Source organism: Mytilus californianus, unplaced genomic scaffold (genome assembly GCF_021869535.1).
Source record: "Mytilus californianus isolate M0D057914Y unplaced genomic scaffold, xbMytCali1.0.p SCAF_4, whole genome shotgun sequence".
In the NCBI taxonomy this organism is placed as follows: domain Eukaryota; kingdom Metazoa; phylum Mollusca; class Bivalvia; order Mytilida; family Mytilidae; genus Mytilus; species Mytilus californianus.
Genome location: NW_026262690.1, coordinates 40,736,748 through 40,755,687, shown reverse-complemented (window position 1 = coordinate 40,755,687; position 18,940 = coordinate 40,736,748). Strand labels below are relative to the sequence as shown.

The 18,940-nt window shown below is 31.9% G+C and overlaps 1 protein-coding gene across 2 annotated transcripts in view; it reads right to left on the bottom strand.

Moving 5' to 3' along the window:
- Positions 1-18,940, bottom strand: part of LOC127738037 (DNA polymerase alpha catalytic subunit-like) — an 83,616-nt gene that overhangs the window by 26,453 nt on the left and 38,223 nt on the right. For both annotated transcript variants that reach the window (XR_007999919.1, XM_052249098.1), the window contains exons 16-30: positions 16,704-16,826; positions 16,408-16,492; positions 14,694-14,755; positions 14,077-14,169; positions 13,404-13,520; positions 12,550-12,737; positions 10,980-11,109; positions 10,189-10,302; positions 9,667-9,772; positions 8,710-8,825; positions 6,656-6,802; positions 5,768-5,890; positions 3,211-3,243; positions 2,465-2,557; positions 1,698-1,903 (exon numbers count right to left, since the gene is read on the bottom strand). Coding sequence is in view for 1 of the 2 variants with exons in the window: in XM_052249098.1 (XP_052105058.1) it covers positions 1,698-1,903; positions 2,465-2,557; positions 3,211-3,243; positions 5,768-5,890; positions 6,656-6,802; positions 8,710-8,825; positions 9,667-9,772; positions 10,189-10,302; positions 10,980-11,109; positions 12,550-12,737; positions 13,404-13,520; positions 14,077-14,169; positions 14,694-14,755; positions 16,408-16,492; positions 16,704-16,826 (1,736 nt within the window). In the remaining variant the exon portion in view is untranslated. The remainder of the gene's footprint in view (positions 1-1,697; positions 1,904-2,464; positions 2,558-3,210; positions 3,244-5,767; positions 5,891-6,655; positions 6,803-8,709; positions 8,826-9,666; positions 9,773-10,188; positions 10,303-10,979; positions 11,110-12,549; positions 12,738-13,403; positions 13,521-14,076; positions 14,170-14,693; positions 14,756-16,407; positions 16,493-16,703; positions 16,827-18,940) is intronic.

Here is an 18,940-nt window from a genome sequence, read left to right as displayed (position 1 = left end):
AGGTGGAGTCATTTGTAACAATGTTGATTGAGATCTCAAATAAACAGCTGGGCCAGAAATGCAAGATATATTAGTCCTATGCATACTGAATTTGTTGCAAGAATAAAATGGAATATTGTAATAAGTATTAAATTAGAAGTCAGGAAATTGTCTCTTATGAAAAACTTGGATAAGGATATCCTTTGGCAATTAAAACTAGCCTTAAATTTGACAATTAAAGTCTCATAACTCGAAGGGAAACATATCAGAAGGGAACAGTGCAAAGATTGATGTAAATTGATCTAATCATACTCTAGCTGATGTGAAACACGTAAAAGTTGCCTTAATTAAGGTTAAAATCTAACAACAATGTAATAATGGGAACATTTTCAAAATCCAAAAATAGCTTACCTTAACCAATCACATAACAGTGTAAAATAGCTTACTTTAACCAATCACAAAACAGTGTAAAATAGCTTACTTTAACCAATCACAAAACAGTGTAAAATAGCTTACTTTAACCAATCCCAAAACAGTGTAAAATAGCTTACTTTAACCAATCCCAAAACAGTGTAAAATAGCTTACTTTAACCAATCCCAAAACAGTGTAAAATATAGCTTACTTTAACCAATCCCAAGACAGTGTAAAATATAGCTTACTTTAACCAATCCCAAAACAGTGTAAAATAGCTTACTTTAACCAATCCCAAAACAGTGTAAAATAGCTTACTTTAACCAATCCCAAAACAGTGTAAAATATAGCTTACTTTAACCAATCCCAAGACAGTGTAAAATATAGCTTACTTTAACCAATCCCAAAACAGTGTAAAATAGCTTACTTTAACCAATCATAACCAATCCCAAAACAGTGTAAAATAGCTTACTTTAACCAATCCCAAAACAGTGTAAAATAGCTTACTTTAACCAATCCCAAAACAGTGTAAAATATCTTACTTTAACCAATCCCAAAACAGTGTAAAATAGCTTACTTTAACCAATCCCAAAACAGTGTAAAATAGCTTACTTTAACCAATCACAAAACGGTGTAAAATAGCAAGTTAATCTATCCAAGCAAACTCAAGTTAGTGGGTGATATGTGAAAAAAAATGCCCTAAATTTCAGTCAAAATTCTGATAATCGGAAAAGACAAACAGCAAAATTATCAAAATAGAAAGGAAGCTTTCTTTAACCAATTCAAATGTTCCATAAAAGTTTCTTTGAATTTGATTGAAGCATTCTCTAGTTTTTGTACATTTGGTTGATGTTGGACACAGACAGACAAGGGTATACAATAATACATTCTGTCTAGGATGGGAGTATAAAACTTGTTTTAACTACACCACATGCGCATGTGCCTTTCCTAAGTCAGGAACCTTACAAGTGGTAGCCTTTTTGTCATATTTCATATTTTAAGTTATTTGGAGAGTCTGGTCTTGATAATCTCCCTTTTCAACGTAGTAGAAATGGCATAACCAAAGAATGGCATGGAAAATTGATGTCATATTCAATCAGCTATAACAAGTTTTAAAGACCATTTCAAATAATTGTATTTAGCATGAAGCTTCTCATTCATCTAAGTATCAAATTATGATCACAACATATTCCTGAAATAAAACAATTAGTCTGCAATATATGAATTCAGCACACTAAGTGTTTGGTTTTGGCAAATGAAATTCTAATAAAAAGAATTGCAGCAATTATTAATCAATAAATCTTACTCTCCTGCTTCCTTTGCCAGATCACACCAGTCTCTTCTTACTATATCTAATCCTTTCATTTCTTTTTCTTCCTTCAGTGAACCATCAGGTAGTTTCTTTATACTAAGTGCTGCATATTTCTTCTTCTTAAGTAATAACATGGACTTAAACACATAATCAATGTCAATTTCTAAAAGTCTGTACAATTTGTTAATTTCTGTTTTCACCTAAAAAACAAAATAACATACAAATTAAAATCCTATGATTAAAATTAAACATGGAAAATTTTAAAGATAGCAGTATTTAATCCTTTTTTAAATTTTGATTTTGTAATTCTTTGAAAAAATAAATCTTAAAAGAACATGGACCCAGTAAATCAGAGTTTTAACCCTAAAACCATGTATACATGACCTTCAAATGTTATTAAAAGTTATTTGAATTGATGGGAAATCACCATATCAAGTTTTGGGAAAACTGCATGTTAGGCGGTAACTTTCTTCGTGCCTATAAAGTTTAGTTTTTAAAACATACTTCTATACAAATTTATCAAAATATTATACTATAACCGTACTGTTACTACATGTATGTATATCCTTTCTATTACTTAGTTGTGAGTAGATAATTACTAAAAATGCATGTCATAAAGTGAACAAAGATGTGTTTTGGTTTTTGTGTCATTGGGTTCCAGTCTGATTGTTTGTGTACTACATATCATTACACCTGAAAATCATCTTAAGTTATCTAATGCAATCAAGTAAATAGTAGTCTATGAGGTATAAAATACTTACTCGATTTCCAATCTTAAATACTTGTTCATATTCTGTACAATTTGTGTTTATCATAATTGAATCTGTGTCACCATATATAACATCCAAGTTCATCTGAAATAAGTTACAAACTTTTCTATTTAAACCCTCTCAGTTGATACAGCTCCACATAGACAAAGGAAAATATATGTGGTACTTCTGATTACAAACCTAAATAAACCTCAACCTCAACTGACTTTATTCCCCCAAAGTTTCTTGTTTCAACTAGTACATATTTGTATGGAAATGGAATACATTAAAAAATCTAAGGAACCAATCTGATATTCTTTAAAATATATCTTTGTTGTTCATAATAATCTTTAATGTGTGTATAGCCTGTAATTCATAATGCACATAACAAAAATGAGACTAAAATGAAGCTCTGATGAGTAGCTTGAAATATAGCATTTTTTTCTTTATGTATATTTTATAGATATATATGACTCACCCAAACCCTATTTTACCCCCAATTTAATATTGTTTTTATTTTACAAATAAAAAAAGGTCCTACCGGACCCTAAAAAATCGACTTTTAATCAAAAAAAGTTCAAAACCAAAATGCTACACTATATCAACCAACTTACCGTATGAAAAACAACTGTCATATTCCCAACTTGGTACATGCATTTTCCAAAGAAAATCGTGAGTTAAACTAACATTCACTAGTTATTATAGCACTAAAATTCTACAATACCAACTTTTTATTTATAGCAAACAAGTAAACTTACAGCCTGTACTGTATCTTTGGTCTTCATCAAAATCTGAAGAAAAAAAAACACTGTACTTTAAAGAAAATCATACAAGTAAAATATCTGATAATTATACTTATAGAAAGTTTCCCCATGTCTGAGGTGTATGCTTTTCTGAATTTTTAAAGTTGTGGTGTATTCATTCTTGAGATAACTTCTCTTATGTGTGCAGCATCATTCTCTCAATTTTAGCCTCTTCTTAGCCCCCATTCCTTTACAAATTAAATTTTTCAATTTCAAACATTAATGGGGGGGGGGCGAGATCAATATACTGCTATTTACACATCAGACCATACTGGAACCTTGAATACACCAAACCAGATACTTCATATCTGAGAAACAGGCAATATATTCCCTTGATTTTAGAGTTCATTCATACATTTTTGTATTATTCAAAATTATCAGTCAAAATGTGTTCTACAAGGATCACCAGTCCTTCACCTTTCATTTGATACCAAAATTACCTTAATGTATTCTCCAGAGTTTGATATTTGCACCTCTGCATAGGTACTATTTAGTTTAAAACATGTACAACTTTCCAGTATTTTCTTTTTGACAGGGCCTGATTTGGTGGTTTTACATCTTACAAAGTCTATCAGAATTATTTTACAAAGAATTCCGCTCAAACAGGTGCTAGTAGTCGTCTTAAACTTGCAGTGAGGTAAGTTATTTTTTTTTGCACTGTGTTGAATGCCTCACTGTGACTTTGAGATGAAGAACAGCAATAAAAGCACTGTTCCTTTGCTTTTTGTGTTTTTTTTTTCTGTGCATGTACTGATTTTGGGTCCTGGATAGACATCCAATATCCTTTGTTTTTCCATTATGGCTATTTTTCTAAAATTTTCCTGTGATCTATCTCTTAATATCATTTTCCATATTGTGCTACTTGAGTGATATGGATTTTTCCGAGTCAAATAAAAAGAGAAAGTACAACGTCATTATCTATGTTCTTTCATATTGTAAGATGTATCTCGGCTACATCTCATCTCAGAGCTGCCGCCCTTCAATGAGATTGTAGTTGAAAACACCTTCTTGTTTGAAACACCATAAATAATCACAAAAATCATCGATATTTGAAAACTATTTAAATATTAGCACAGATATATAACTCATCTGATTGAATAAGATTTTCAAAGGAGCATGTCGTACTCACCTAGGTAATTATTTCCACACAACAAAAGTCCCATGCTCAGAAGCAAAATTATGACTCAATGTGATTGCAGATTAGTGTATCAATAATTAAGACCTTGTGACATTTAAAGTAGAGTACATTCCTTTGTTCCTGTTTTTTTTACTTTTAATATAGTTGGGTTTTTTTTTCATGGTAAGGAATGGCTATTTGTGAAAACTCCAGGAAGCTCCAGAGAAAAATGCACCAAAAAATTTCAAGGGAAAGACAGAGGTAAAACAGTTCCTTTATAGCAGGAATATACATTTTAATGATCTTTTAAGGTACTTAATTCTGATATAAACCTAATCAGACATTACACTATGAAAATTAAAGAACCTTAGTGAGCGCGCTCACATACCCCACGTCCCCACATTGTCACTGGAGAAATAAAATAACTGTAAGAAAAAAAAATTGAATCATAATTTCCTGTCGATATGCACATCTACATAGTATGTCCTTATTATCTACAAAGTTTCATGAAATTCTGTTGTTTGGTTTCAGAGGAATTGCCATGACAAACTGTTGCAGAGGTATATTGAAGCAAATAAGTTCAAAGGGGCGTAACTGCTAGAAAAAAAATTGAATCATAATTTCCTGTCGATATGCACATTTACGTAGTATGTCCTTATCATCTACAAAGTTTCATGAAATTCTGTTGTGTGGTTTCAGAGGAGTTGTGATGACAAACTATTGCAGAGGTATATTGAAGCAAATAAGTTCAAAGGGGCGTAACTCCTAGAAAAAAAATTGAATTGTAATTTCCTGTCGATATGCACATCTATGTAGTTTGTCCTTATTATCTGAAAAGGTTTCATGAAATTCTATTGTGTGGTTTGAGAGGAGTTGCGATGACAAAAGGTTGCAGTAGTATATTGGTCAAATAAGTTCAAAGGGGCGTAACTCCTGGGAAAAAAATTGAATCGTAATTTCCTGTCGATATGCACATCTACGTAGTATGTCCTTATTATCTACAAAGTTTCATGAAATTTTGTTGAGTGGTTTCAGAGGAGTTGAGATGACAAACTGTTGCAGTAGTACATTAAAGTAAATAAGTTCAAAGGGGCGTAACTCCTAGAAAAAAAATTGAATTGTAATTTCCTGTCGATATGCACAACTACATAGTATGTCCTTATTATCTAAAAAGGTTGAGTGAAATTCTGTTGTGTGGTTTGAGAGGAATTGCGATGACAAGAAACAGGACTGATGGACTGACGGACAAACAGACAGACTGACGGACAGACGGATGGACGGGTCAAAAACATTATACCCTCCGCAACTTGTTGCGTGGGGTATAAAAACTGAAAGATAAGCTAAGCAGAAATGATTTTTGTTGATCTACAAACACTTAAAACCAGTAGTTGTTACCTCTCTTCCTTTGCCAGTAATAAGAGCAGCTAATGGTTTGGCATAAAATCTGGAGTACGTAAATCCTAAACATCCATACATACTGTTTGCTGTTAACTTCAAAGCTTTCTGTCTAATATCATACTGAAATAAAATAATGTGAATTTATCAGAAATCATAAGAACAATTTTTAGGTAGACAATAATCAAACAAATTTAAAAAAAAATTTTTTATTGTACAATTTCATTTTAACATTGACTTTCCAAAAGATAAAAGATAAATGGAGAATGTGTCCATGGGATGCAGATGATGCCCCCACTTGCATATAACGTTATAAAGGGGCATAACTCCGGAACGGTTAAAGTGAAGCCACCCAAATTCAAACTTGATCTGAGTTTTATGGTAATAAGCATTGTGTAATAGTTTCATAACATTTGGTTCAGGCAAACTAAAGTTAGAGAACAGAAACCAATTTCGAGCTGTATGTATGGAAGGACAAGGTTAAACCTTAATGCACCCTCTGCTACGGCAGGGGCACAAAAAGATAATTTTTGAGTCATTTAAGTAATTATTTGTATAATCTATTGTTATGGGATGGATGGGTGTGTCCCAAAGTAAAAAGACTTAATCTGTTAAAATAATTTTTACATCTGTCAACTATGGTATCATGTTACAAACTAATTCTACTGATACTGGTATAGTAGCTGGCTGAACAGGTAAAGCAATGGAAGCGCAGCAGGCAAACCAGCTAAAAACTGGTTTATATATGGTAGTCAAGACAGTCATTTAAATCCATTTACTTAGTACATGTACAACAGATAACAAGATTCATTAAAGCTTAATTCGCTACTTCATGACCATGGTACACATATCTAATACTATAGTATTACATTATTGTTATCTACTTACTTGTATATACTGCTCCTGATTAATTTCCCCTTTCATCAGCTGTTTAACCTGTCTTCTACTTTCAACAAGTTTACGGATCTCTGTTGGTAATATTCCTGGTTCTAAACCCGAGTCTGGTACTTCTACCAATTCCCCCTCTTCTGAATTCTAAAATACAACCAAAGTCATATAAAGTCTTTTTTTAAATATATGTATTAATTGATAAAACAAACTAATGACTGGAATCAAAATTTTGAAATCAACCTATGCATTATATTACACAGTTTTTTCCCCCAACCTACATCAAAAACCAAAATAGAATTAGAATAGATTAATTATATACCTCATATAACTCAAATTCTTGTAATAACTGATACATTATCTGTCTGAATATAACAAACAAGCCTGAATTGAATATGTTCAATAACAATACTCAAAATTGACAACAACACTTCAAATGGTCTGCAATTTTATTTGCTATGGTCTACATGTCTCTCCTGCCTTGCAGGCGTCATCAGGACAATTTTCATACAGAAACTAATTACTGAAGTACTCAAAGTGGTACATTGAATTTGGCGTTGTCAAGGTGAGAGAAACAATGAAAAGTGAAAGTAGCAATAAAGAGTTATAAATAGATAAGATAAATATAGAAAAATAAATTTGTTTACAATGTAAATTGAGTTCGTTTTACATTTATATGATACATGACATTGTTCTAAAGGCTTGGTATCTAAATGGACGATCTTCCCATGGTTCCTACCACTTCGCAATGCTTCTCTTCCAACCTGGCCATTGTTGGATGTTACTACTTCCTGGCGCGTCGGCAACAATGGGAAGATTTTGGTCGCCGCTAATGGAAAATAAAATTGTAAAAAATTGTTCCCTTGTTAATTATTTGGTAAATATATAATTTTTTGATCGTCTGCTGTAGTTGTTCTGTTTATCGGCATGGTTGTAAATTTATAGTTCATTTATGTTCGGCACCCGCGTGGTGTGTGGTCTGTTTCATCTGCTATCATTTATAGATGTACATGTATGTAAGGTGGTATTGCAAATCTTGGTAATCTTGGTTCAGTTGTTGTTTTGTCGCACGTATGGAATTATCCTTGGTCCATGTATACGCTGGTGGTCTGTAGATCGGTGCTTGTAGCAAGGCGGTTCCTTTCGGATGCATGTTCAATAACAGTTTAAAAAGATCTTTTTCAAACCCCTTTTTAAGTTAGTCAGATGATCACAATATAGAAAAGAAACAACATTATGTATAGTTTCACAGAAAAAAACCCCACATAGTTAGAATGTGTACCAATATCTTCTATTCACTGTTATAGCAACCATTTTGGTTGATCAGCATGGATATTTTTTCTGTAAATTGCATAATGGGTGATTTTGAATACTGTAATATTGAGTATGATTCAATGGGGAAAGAGGAAGTGTATGACGTATGGTGCAATACGGAATGGTGTAAATGGACAGGACTGCAGTACAACATTTTCAAGCAATACATCTAATTGTATTTTCCCTCTAACATCACGATTGTATGATGTTGGACATCTTATATTAAGGATTATTCATATAAAAATTGGTTAAAATCAGTCTAATTCTTTTGCCTGTTTCTTTATCTTTTACACATCTTCTTGTAATACAGACCATAGCCTTAGCCTTTGTGAAAATAATTTTTTTTTTCTTATTGGTCAAATCATTTTTAATTTTTTTTTTTAGTGCAGGCACAGTTACATTGGTGTGAAGATTGGGAATTGGACAATATATAAAATGTTATCACCATAGAAAATGTCACCAATATATGGTTCATCAGAAGCTTTAAAAAAACCAAAACATTTTAAGAAATTCCTTCTGTTAATTTGATACACACGGAAATTGGGGAAGCAAAGGATTCAGGCTAAATTTAAATCAAATCATGCCATCAGCCAAGAGGTTTTATAGTTTTCCCTTATTTACAGACAGCATATGCTCGTTGATGGTTATCTGCTACGAAGTAAATCTGACTTACTATACTTTTGTTAACAGCTTCTCTGTTGACTGTTGTAAAACAAATATTATATGTAGATCTGACTTACTATACTTTTGTTAACAGCTTCTCTGTTGACTGTTGTAAAACAAATATTATATTCCTGAATGATCGATGGATATAAACTGTTGAAATCCAGTAACAAGATAAATTTATCATAAAATCCTGAAAATAAAAAGACCAACATTCAGTTTTCTTTATAAGTACTAATTAAAAAATTATAAAATAACTAACTTACTGTACAAGGGTTAGCAGGTAGGGAAGCGAATTAGTTTGATTTTTCATTTCAATGATCTCTAAATAGATGTTTCATATAAAGTCAATCAGTACTTATCCTGCCTGTGACCTACAGACCTTATAGTAAATAGGTACTAAGGGCCCTTCACAAATGTATTATATATTCAAGTATTACTGTTCTTAAACCCCCTTTATGACTTGGAATTTGAACTTTGACCCACTAATGAAATACAAACATAAGAATATTATTTAAATGTCAATATGCAATTGATGACTACTATTAACAATTGTTAATGAAAATATTCTGCAACCTGATTTTTCTCTCCAAAATTCTGTCTTTTCAAAGTTACACTAAATTTGACCTTTGACCTGCTCACCTACACATCAATATTGTTGAATTATTCTAACATCTTACATGCTTGTTTTTCCCCCCATTATTTTCAATATTAGGCCAGATAAAAAAGAAAGTTGAGGGAAAATAGTATCAGAAAAATATCTGCGAGTCTTAAGTGCCACAATTTTTGAATGACAAAAATGATATCATCGAAAACTAAGAAGATCCAGACACAAGGGATTGGATGAAATCTTCACAGCATACTCGAGTATAAGCAACATGTGTTTCAAAACAGACCATCATCTTATCTGCCCTATATAAAGTTGAAAACAGTAAAAAGACATACAAAACAGAACAAAGGATAAAAGGTGCTCACAATAACAAACTTGACCCCAAGCCATTTTGAGAAAAAGAATGATCATCAATCATCTTTACCTTTCTTTGGTTCTAAAACCAAACCACCAGCATAAGCAGGCTTCCTCTTTCCTTGTGTTTTCTGTGTCCTGGTTCCATCTAAATCTTCATCATCATGTCCATCATTCTAAAAGGAATTTTTTCTTATTTTCAATATGATTAAGTTTATAAATTTTGAACAACTTATTCACTTGCTTTTACTGTTAAAAATATCTACTTAACAGGTGATTTATTAATTCAAGGGTCATTATTGAGCAAAACATATGTCATTATGACCAGAATATTCTTTTAATAGCGTTAGTAGCTGTGTTGGTTCATTGGCAGAGACTGGTGTAACAAACTTTAAAGATAGTTCAAATGAAGTTAATCAAAGTTTTCAAAATGATTAAAACCTGATGATTTATGTACTTTTTACAAAAATCTTAAAATTGCTATTTTGTTAACATATGAGCTATCATTCCAAAACATTCAATTGAATTTCTTCCTTTTTTTATATAAAATACCAGCAGTATAAACTAGTAAACTATAAATTTTTCATGTTACCATTATTTGTTTTTTCTTGTATTCCTTGTCTGGCACAATAAAGTTTTTCTCTGTGAAGGCATGTAGCAAGAGATATTCATTTCTTTCTGATCTTCCACCCATTAAAGTTCTTGTCTACAAAAAATTATCTATCAGTACCAGTACACTTTTTACAAATGTCACATACATGAAAGTAAATTGTTTTATTGATTACTTGATTTCATGCATAATCAGGACAAGAACAAGTTAACAAATTATACAAAAGGTAGGTTCTGCTAGGTAAGTTGACCTAATGAAGGGTTGTGAAATTTGAACTGGCACTGGAAAGTCAGGGTATGTTCGATAGGGGCAAAAATTTTGCCTTGCAACAGGCCACCTATTGACACCTCAGATAGTTGTGTTGCAAGGGTTCTTCATCAAGTACATAAGGAAAAAGAAAAGAAAGGATATTGGATAGATGTACATGATTTAACAATCTCATGAAATACTATGAAATAACAACTAGTCTGTCAACAGTGAAGTTTTGAGTTAGAACTCCCTTCAACGGAAGGTGCATTTGGCTCTCATCTCAATAGATAAGGAATACCAATATTTCTGCCAAGGGTCTGTGGTTTTCTCTGGGTACTCAAGCTTTTTCCACCAATTAAAATATCCTCCATGAAATAGTCAACTCAGCTGAAAGTGGCAATAACACCCAACAATCTATCAATCAATCTTTTATTGCTGTTCAACTTAGCATACCAATAATAATTTCTACCGTGACATTACCACATATATTAGTGTATTACTGACATACCAATAATAATACCTACCATTACATTACCACATATATTAGTGATCTGTAAAGCCAGTGGTATAACATTGAGTTCATACATAATTCTCAGGATATAGGTTGAATCCAGTAAGGTCAACTCTATCAACTTTAATAAATGTTGAGATGTCCTAGAAAACAAACCATTTCCACATAAGAAGTTAATTGCATTTTATATTTTAATAATTTTGTTTTCCTTCTTTAATGGCTTCTTTCAAAGAACCATTACAGTTCTTTAATACATAATCAAAAAGGAAACAAAGATAAAATTGTTGAGAGCTTTTTGTAACAAATTTTTTGTGTTGTCTGTTAATTCATATTCAAAATCTATGTAGTCCTATGTAAGTATAGCATACTTATGTTAGGCGACCAACTTTCCTGGACATTGGAGGGACATTGACCAGGTATTTTCTCAATCAAAGACTTCTATCAGTTAAGGATATGAAAACTGCAAAGTGTGAATGATTATTATGCAATCTTCGAATTCTTTTATTCAAAACATCATGAGATCAAAGTTATTTGATTATTCTTAGTACTGAATCCTGGGAAAGTATTTTTATTCGTGGGTATCAATTTTCGTGGTTTGAGCAAAAGTTACATCTTAGTGGGTTCTTAAATTTGTGGATTTTAGTTTTCTGAAAAAAAATTGAGTGAAGAATTTGAAGCTATCAAAATAATCATATGTTGTTTTATAATGATTTGAGGGACATTGCAAATTAGGTGTCCATTTTCACTTACTTGATCGTCTTTCATTTCTGACAACAATCATCAAATTTTTAATAAAACAATTGTTTCGGAAATAAGCTGATTTATCTATGCTTACAAATTGTCTCGAAATTGTTGTCATTGTTGTCGGAAATTGTTAAGTAAACATGTGTAATCAGAAGTGATGACACTAATTAACCCGAGATCAAATAATCAACAGATTAACGATCATAAAAGGAGTTAATTGGGCAATAAACATGTCACTTAAAGAAAACATTTACATAAAAAAATTCTACAAATGTTATTTGAATTGTAGAATTTATTCATATGAATAAGAAAGCAATCCCAATATGAAATTATTTTTTTATGTATGCGAATTGTAAGGAGATAACATGAACACTTCATGATCGCATATCATCACCGGAAGTCCGACGTTCATCGATCAAAACAAATTTTTCATGACAATTAAAAGGTTAAAAGACGTACAGTTTAGGTTCTTCAAAGATTAAATGGGTAAAACCCTGTCTGAAGTTGTATATACATGTATATAGTTCATAGTGCGTTAACCGATATTCAAAGTATTCTCTAGATTATACGCCATATCCATGTAGTCAAACCTACATCGTGTACATGGGAAAGTTCCTCGTCTCGATTTGGAAAACAGTTGTTATATTTCGTTGGACACTTAAATTTGTTGATGAAGCCATCCACGAAAACCATGAAAATTGGTACCCCACGAATAAAAGTACTTTCACAGTATTCTAAATTTAATGGATCCAAAAAACTTCTTTATTTTCTACTGAATTAAATAAAAAAAATTTAAAAATTTCTAATTGCAGACTGTTATTTCAAAATAAAATACATACAAATACATATTTCTTATCTCTTCATATTCAATTTCTTTTCTCTTTTGGTGAAGTATTTGATTGGTCAGTTCTGTCAGATCGTAACTTCTACATCTGAGTAACTCCCTGGCAGATATCATTACATCACAAGCCAATCTCCCGCATGTTGATGTCTTATCTGTGTAACCACTCTTCATTCCAGGATGACCCTTTTAAACAAAGTTTTGCTTGTCAAATGTCATAAAATTTTATCTTGTGCTTTCTAAATTATTCCATGTGTAAAACTTAAAAGTAATAACAAATAGAAATTTCAGAAAGCACTTATTTGAAGTTCCCATGAAAGATGTGACAAAAATATGATACATATAAATAAGAAGATGTGGTATGAGTGCCAAAATTGACAATTTCAATTGAATTGACTTATTTGTAGATCTTTGTAGACCTCTGGCCTTTGTTAGTCTTGTATGTTTTTTTAATTTTAGTTCATTTATATGTTATGGAGTTTAGTGTGACAGCCATTTTCACTGAACTAGTACACAATTTTATTTAGGGGCCAGCAGAGGACCACCTCCGGGTGCGGGATTTTCTCGCTGCGTTGAAGACCCATTGGTGGCTGTTGTCTGCTCTTTGGTCGGGTTGTTGTCTCTTTGACATATTCCCCATTTCCATTCTCAATTTTATCTTTATTTTCAATATGAAATCATGCAAAACAATCTTTTGCTAGATCTTGAAACATAAAGACTGAAAAACTTATGCACTCATAATTCAGTCATCAACAAAATGGCATGTACATGATGCCAATAAAAGCAATGTCTTTAAAAAATCATAATGGTTGGCATCTCTGTTAAAGTTTACTTAATAATATATTTACTTACTGAGAGTTTAGGCATTTTTGTTCTTTTCAATCTACCTATCTTTGACCAATGAGGTATTTTGTTCACATTTATTCTGTGCAGTAACACATCCAGATCAAAACCGTATATATCGTGGCCCTGCAAACAGAAAAAAAATATCATTTCCACAGAAATCTGTTATAAAATATACACTTTATGTATGGTTTTTCTTAATCTATGCATTTACCATCAGTTTTAAACCTTTTTAATTTTATAACTTTGAAAGTATTGCCCCGACTCTTTCAAGATTTTTCAAAACTTTTTTCCTTTAAATTCAAAAATTATTTCTGGCAACGATGAAAGGAGCTTGTTTTTCATATAATTTGAAAGATGAAACTTCATGAAAGACCCTGGATACAGTACATCTAGCCAAATCTAGGTCAATCTTAAGATTTCTTCATATTTAAAAAGAAACCTAGTATTCAGCATTGTCATGTATGTTTAATACCAAATAAATCATTGTGCACCATTAAAAATCTTATTGCTGTGAGTGCATCAAAATCATCATTCCTATAAAATAGTTACGAAAGATTTAGAATTTTAGTGTCAGAGGAAGAGATATTAAAAAATTTATCAATAATTGCTGACCATTCTATTTATAGTAATGTGTATTAAACAAAGTCATGTGACTTCCAAAGATATTACAGACACCTACTACAATTACATCTGGATCAATTTTGTGTATTTTAGCAAGAAGAAAACCCAACAAAGGCCGCTCTGATGGAAACTGTTCTATCTTCATATTATTCTGAAAAAAGAAAAAAAATAGAAATCGAAATAAATATCATTTAAGGTTCAGGAACAAATAGGATCAACCTGCGCTCCCACTTATATGTTTTTGCTATAATGATGCAAAAAAATAAATAAAGAGGTATGTTGTTTGTGAGTATCTGCATGTATTTTGATGATATGAAGTCAGATATGTATTAAGATGGACATGTAGAGTCAAATTTTTAACATGCTAATTCACAAGGTATCAGTCCACAGGAAGATATGTCAACTTCCATAGTAACATTATTACCCAGGGCCGACCAGTCTCCTATTACTCCTTATGGCTGCATGCTTAGTGAAGAAGCAGCAAATACCAATTCTAAAGACAATCTTATTTCAACTTTGAAAATCCACAAACTAGACAAAATCTTACCCTTGAGTATCAGAGATTTTCTAAACTTACACAGGAAACAGTTTTCTATTCCTTTATTTGATTCTTATTAGTTCAAAGTGAAATATTCATTCATTTATCATCTGAATATAATAAAAACATATATTTACCTCTTTTTGTGATTTATCTCTGAAGTCATAGGGAAATATACAATCATTTGGCTTAGTAATTGCTAAAAAAATAAATAAGGAAGAGATATGACATCAATTGGTTGTTTTATTTTTTTTAAATACAAGGCATTCTAGGGTGATCACATATAACTTTCTCCATTTGAAAATTTCCAAAACTACTTTTTGGAAAGAATCATTTTTGATTCTGTGGGTAGCTACCCAGGGTTGGAAATTAATGCAGGACCGACAGCCCAAGGCTAGAAAAATTGCCCTCTGTCTAGACTAAATTGTTTCATCATAGACCGTGTGTCTAGACAATTTACAATTATCAATTTCCGGAAATTCTGTTCCGTGTGGTGTTCGTTCTTTATATAAAATTCGTGGTTTTATCGATGCTTTAAATAATACTATCTTTTCTGATGAATATTAAAGAGCGTAAATGACTATGATCAAGTTCAAGGTTACTATTTAGGTACCTTAAGCTGCCCTGTTAAGTGCAGTTGAACGAGCCTATGATCATGATGATAATTTTGACAAATTAAATTTCAGTCAATGAATGCTCTGCCAGTCAATGTTTGAATACATCTGTTGAAACTTATTTTAGACAACAATGAATTTGAATTGATGGGAATATATATAAACAAGTAAAAGGTATGGCAATTTTTTTGGTGCAGTCCCTTCACCAGAAATCTGCGACATACTTATATTTGAAACAATGAATCAAGTAGTTTCTGCATTTCAACTTTAAGGCAAAATACTCTATTATGGTAGATACAGGGACAATGGATTCACAATATAAAATGAAATATTAGATGAAATTAAAGAATTTTTTCATCTGGCAAATAAATATAACCCCTTATGATGCTTATTTAAGTTCACCTTTGAAATCTCAAATGATACAATGTCTTCTTAGATGTTGATGTAACTAAAAGGTCAAAGATTTACAACACATGGCATTCTTGACCTTGAAATACATTTTAGATACATGAATAATTTGTATATTTGATTATATTAAAGTAATGCATCGTAGGTCAGGATGATCATCCCAAGCTTTAACTGCCGAAACACTGAAATAGTGTCAGGTCCTATCAGGCATAATGGATAAATCAATATAATATAATTATTTTAACAATTTTCCTTTTATTTACTTTCATGATACCCCTAAAATGGGCTTTTATGAGACATCATTTTTACATTTATAATACACTCAGATTGCAGGATTTTGCATGTAATTATGAAAAATTTTCTTGGGGGGGGGGGGGGGGGGGGGAGGATGTCCCCAAACCCCCCCCTGGCAAGTTCTGGTCGCTTCACCACCCTCACTAGTGATTCAGGGCTACACTAAATATAATTAAACTAGCCCTGTAGTCCAAGCTACATTTTAAACTAAATTCTTTCCCTGGCTACCATGTTTTTCTGTATCTTTCTAAGTTTTGGTGAATCGTTCAACACTTGGAAATGATCACTTGTTATTGGTTGAATTTCTACTTTGATGATTTTACAAAACTCTAAAAAAAAAAAAAACTATATAAACATTACTTGTGGCCTAAGCAGCCTTGTGTCTTGTTTTTTTTCTATTATATTGATAGGTTGCTGCTTCTTTGACTTTTTTCCTTTAACTAATGTTAACAGTTAACATAGGCATTTAGACACTGTACATTGAAGATGACAGTAATAAATATATATTATGTTTTTTGAGACTAAATTTGATTACCACAGAAGTGTTCCTGGAAAGGAAGTTTAGGTGCTGGTTTATCCATGGCTAAAGATTTCTGTATCAAACAAGCTATTCCAATGATCTGTAACAAAAATAATAATCAAGACTTGTATTGTCTCACTATTTGGAGGATTTACTTGACATATTTATCAATTTTTTTTTTAAATTTAAGAACACAAACATTGCATTTAAAATATTTTGCAAAAATTTGAAGTAAATCATTGAGCATAACTTTTCACAAAAAAAGAAGTTTCAAAGAAAATACATATCACCTAAAATAGTCTAAAGTTTACCTCATTTTGATGTGTCTTTGGGTTTGGCAGTGTCCTCATATTAAAAGTCATGACAACCAGAGGGGGTGGGGATAAACTGGCATCATTAATAACAGTAATATGATCTGGTCTGGTCACAAATACCTAGAATGCAAATTCATATATATTAAGGATGTTTCATGTCAAAAGACAACTCTTGCCATTTTTTTAAGTTCAACTATAATCGAAAAACTTACAGAAATTGCTGACAAGTTCAGTCTTAATGAATGCTGTTTTATATTTTAGTAATTAATGCCACATTGGTTGTCTGACATGATAGTTATAGTAAACATACTGAAGAATTGATTCCAGTTAACTTTTGTCTAAATTATGGTGTCAGAAAAATTACTGAAATACACACCATAAGAGACATGACATAAGTGTGGACTTTTGTTAACCCTTTCACCGATAGCCGGCCTGACAGAAGCTACTCTGAGACGATGGCTTCCCTGGCTATTATGACACAAGTTGGAGATCTTCATATTAAATATCAATAAAAACTTGTCCGTAGTTATTTATGTCTTTATATTATTCACTTACACCATGGACACAGTTTTGTTAATGTTTTGATCATTTTTTCATAAAAAATCAAAATTTGCAAATTTTTGGCATTAGAGAGATGAAATTCTCGAAATAGACTTTTTGACCCAAAATTGTAATTTTTTGACCCAAAACGACAAAAGTTTGAAAAATTCAAGAAGGTTGTACAAATTCCTTACACTGAATGATGTCCATTCCAAGTGTTTTTGTACATAAAACAGCATTTTATGTAAAAAAAAGTATACTAGTCTGGCTTCAATTCTTCCATATTCTTTCAAAAAAAATGTTTCCTTATTTCAAATTCTAGTAAAATCCATAAATTTCATCCGATTTTGACACGGTTTTCAACAAAAGGAAGCGCCATGTTTACACTTTCATCCGGGTATTCAACAAAGAAAGATAACTTGTGTTTCCAATGTTTTTAGCGGGAAATGTAAAAGAGGTATTCCGATCCCGGTAAACCAGGACTCATCGTCAGATGTCTGAAGCGTGAATCCCATTAAACCGGGATTCGTCGGCGAAAGTGTTAAAAGAGTTCTTACGTGTACAGATGAGTTGAGATAACCCTTATGGCCAATGATAAGTTTAATTCTACATTATTGTAAATTCATACCATTTCCTTTGAAATGCACATACCAGGAAATTAAGTATAACTATGAGCTACTGCTCACTAATGATAGTTCAGCTTTACGAATTCGATAAACAGAAAGTTGATGAGCAATGAATCTAAAAGCACATCACATGGTTATAACTAGACATCATTGAGATGGGAGCCATCTCTGTGGGCCTGCTGTGAATAACGTGTGGTAAAAAATTTGTATCTTTACCATAGTTTTTGACCTTGACCTTTGACCTAGGAAGTTGTACATACATTATGACACACTCTCTGGTGTTGTCTAATATACATGTCAAGTATAACCTTTGAAATCATAACGGTTCTCAAGATATAGAGCGGACACGATCTACCATAGGACATGGGGTTGTCAACTGAAACCAAAAGTTTTTGACCTTGACCTTTGACCTAGGAAGTTGTACAAACATTATGACACACTCTCTGGTGTTGGTTAATATACATTTCAAGTATAAAGTATGAAATGATAACGGTTCTTTAGATATAGAGCGGACACAATTTGTTACGGACAGACTGATCACTATAGGGTGACCTGCCATTCGGCGGGGCCCTAACAAGTTCACATGAAGCCTGATAACCAATTTCAGGAAGCTTTGATATGTAGTTCCTGAGAACAAGCCACATAATTTCATGGGACAGACAGGTAAAACAGAATACCCCCTCCTAAGTATATATGAATAGTACAGAGGTAAAACAGTATACCTCCTCCTAGTAAGTATATATATGTATTATATATATATATATATATATATATAAATATATATACAAGTCTAAATTGAAAACAACGTTCAAACCTATGATTGCGTTGGGTATATATATAGTACAGAGGTAAAACAGTATACCTCCTCCTAAGTATATATATATAGTACAGAGGTAAAACAGTAAACTCCCTCCTAAGTATATATATATATAGTACAGAGGTAAAACAGTAAACCCCCTCATAAGTATATATAAATAGTAAAGAGGTAAAACAGTAAACCCCCTCCTAAGTATATATAAATAGTAGAGGCAAAACAGTATACCCCCTCCTAAGTATATATATATATAT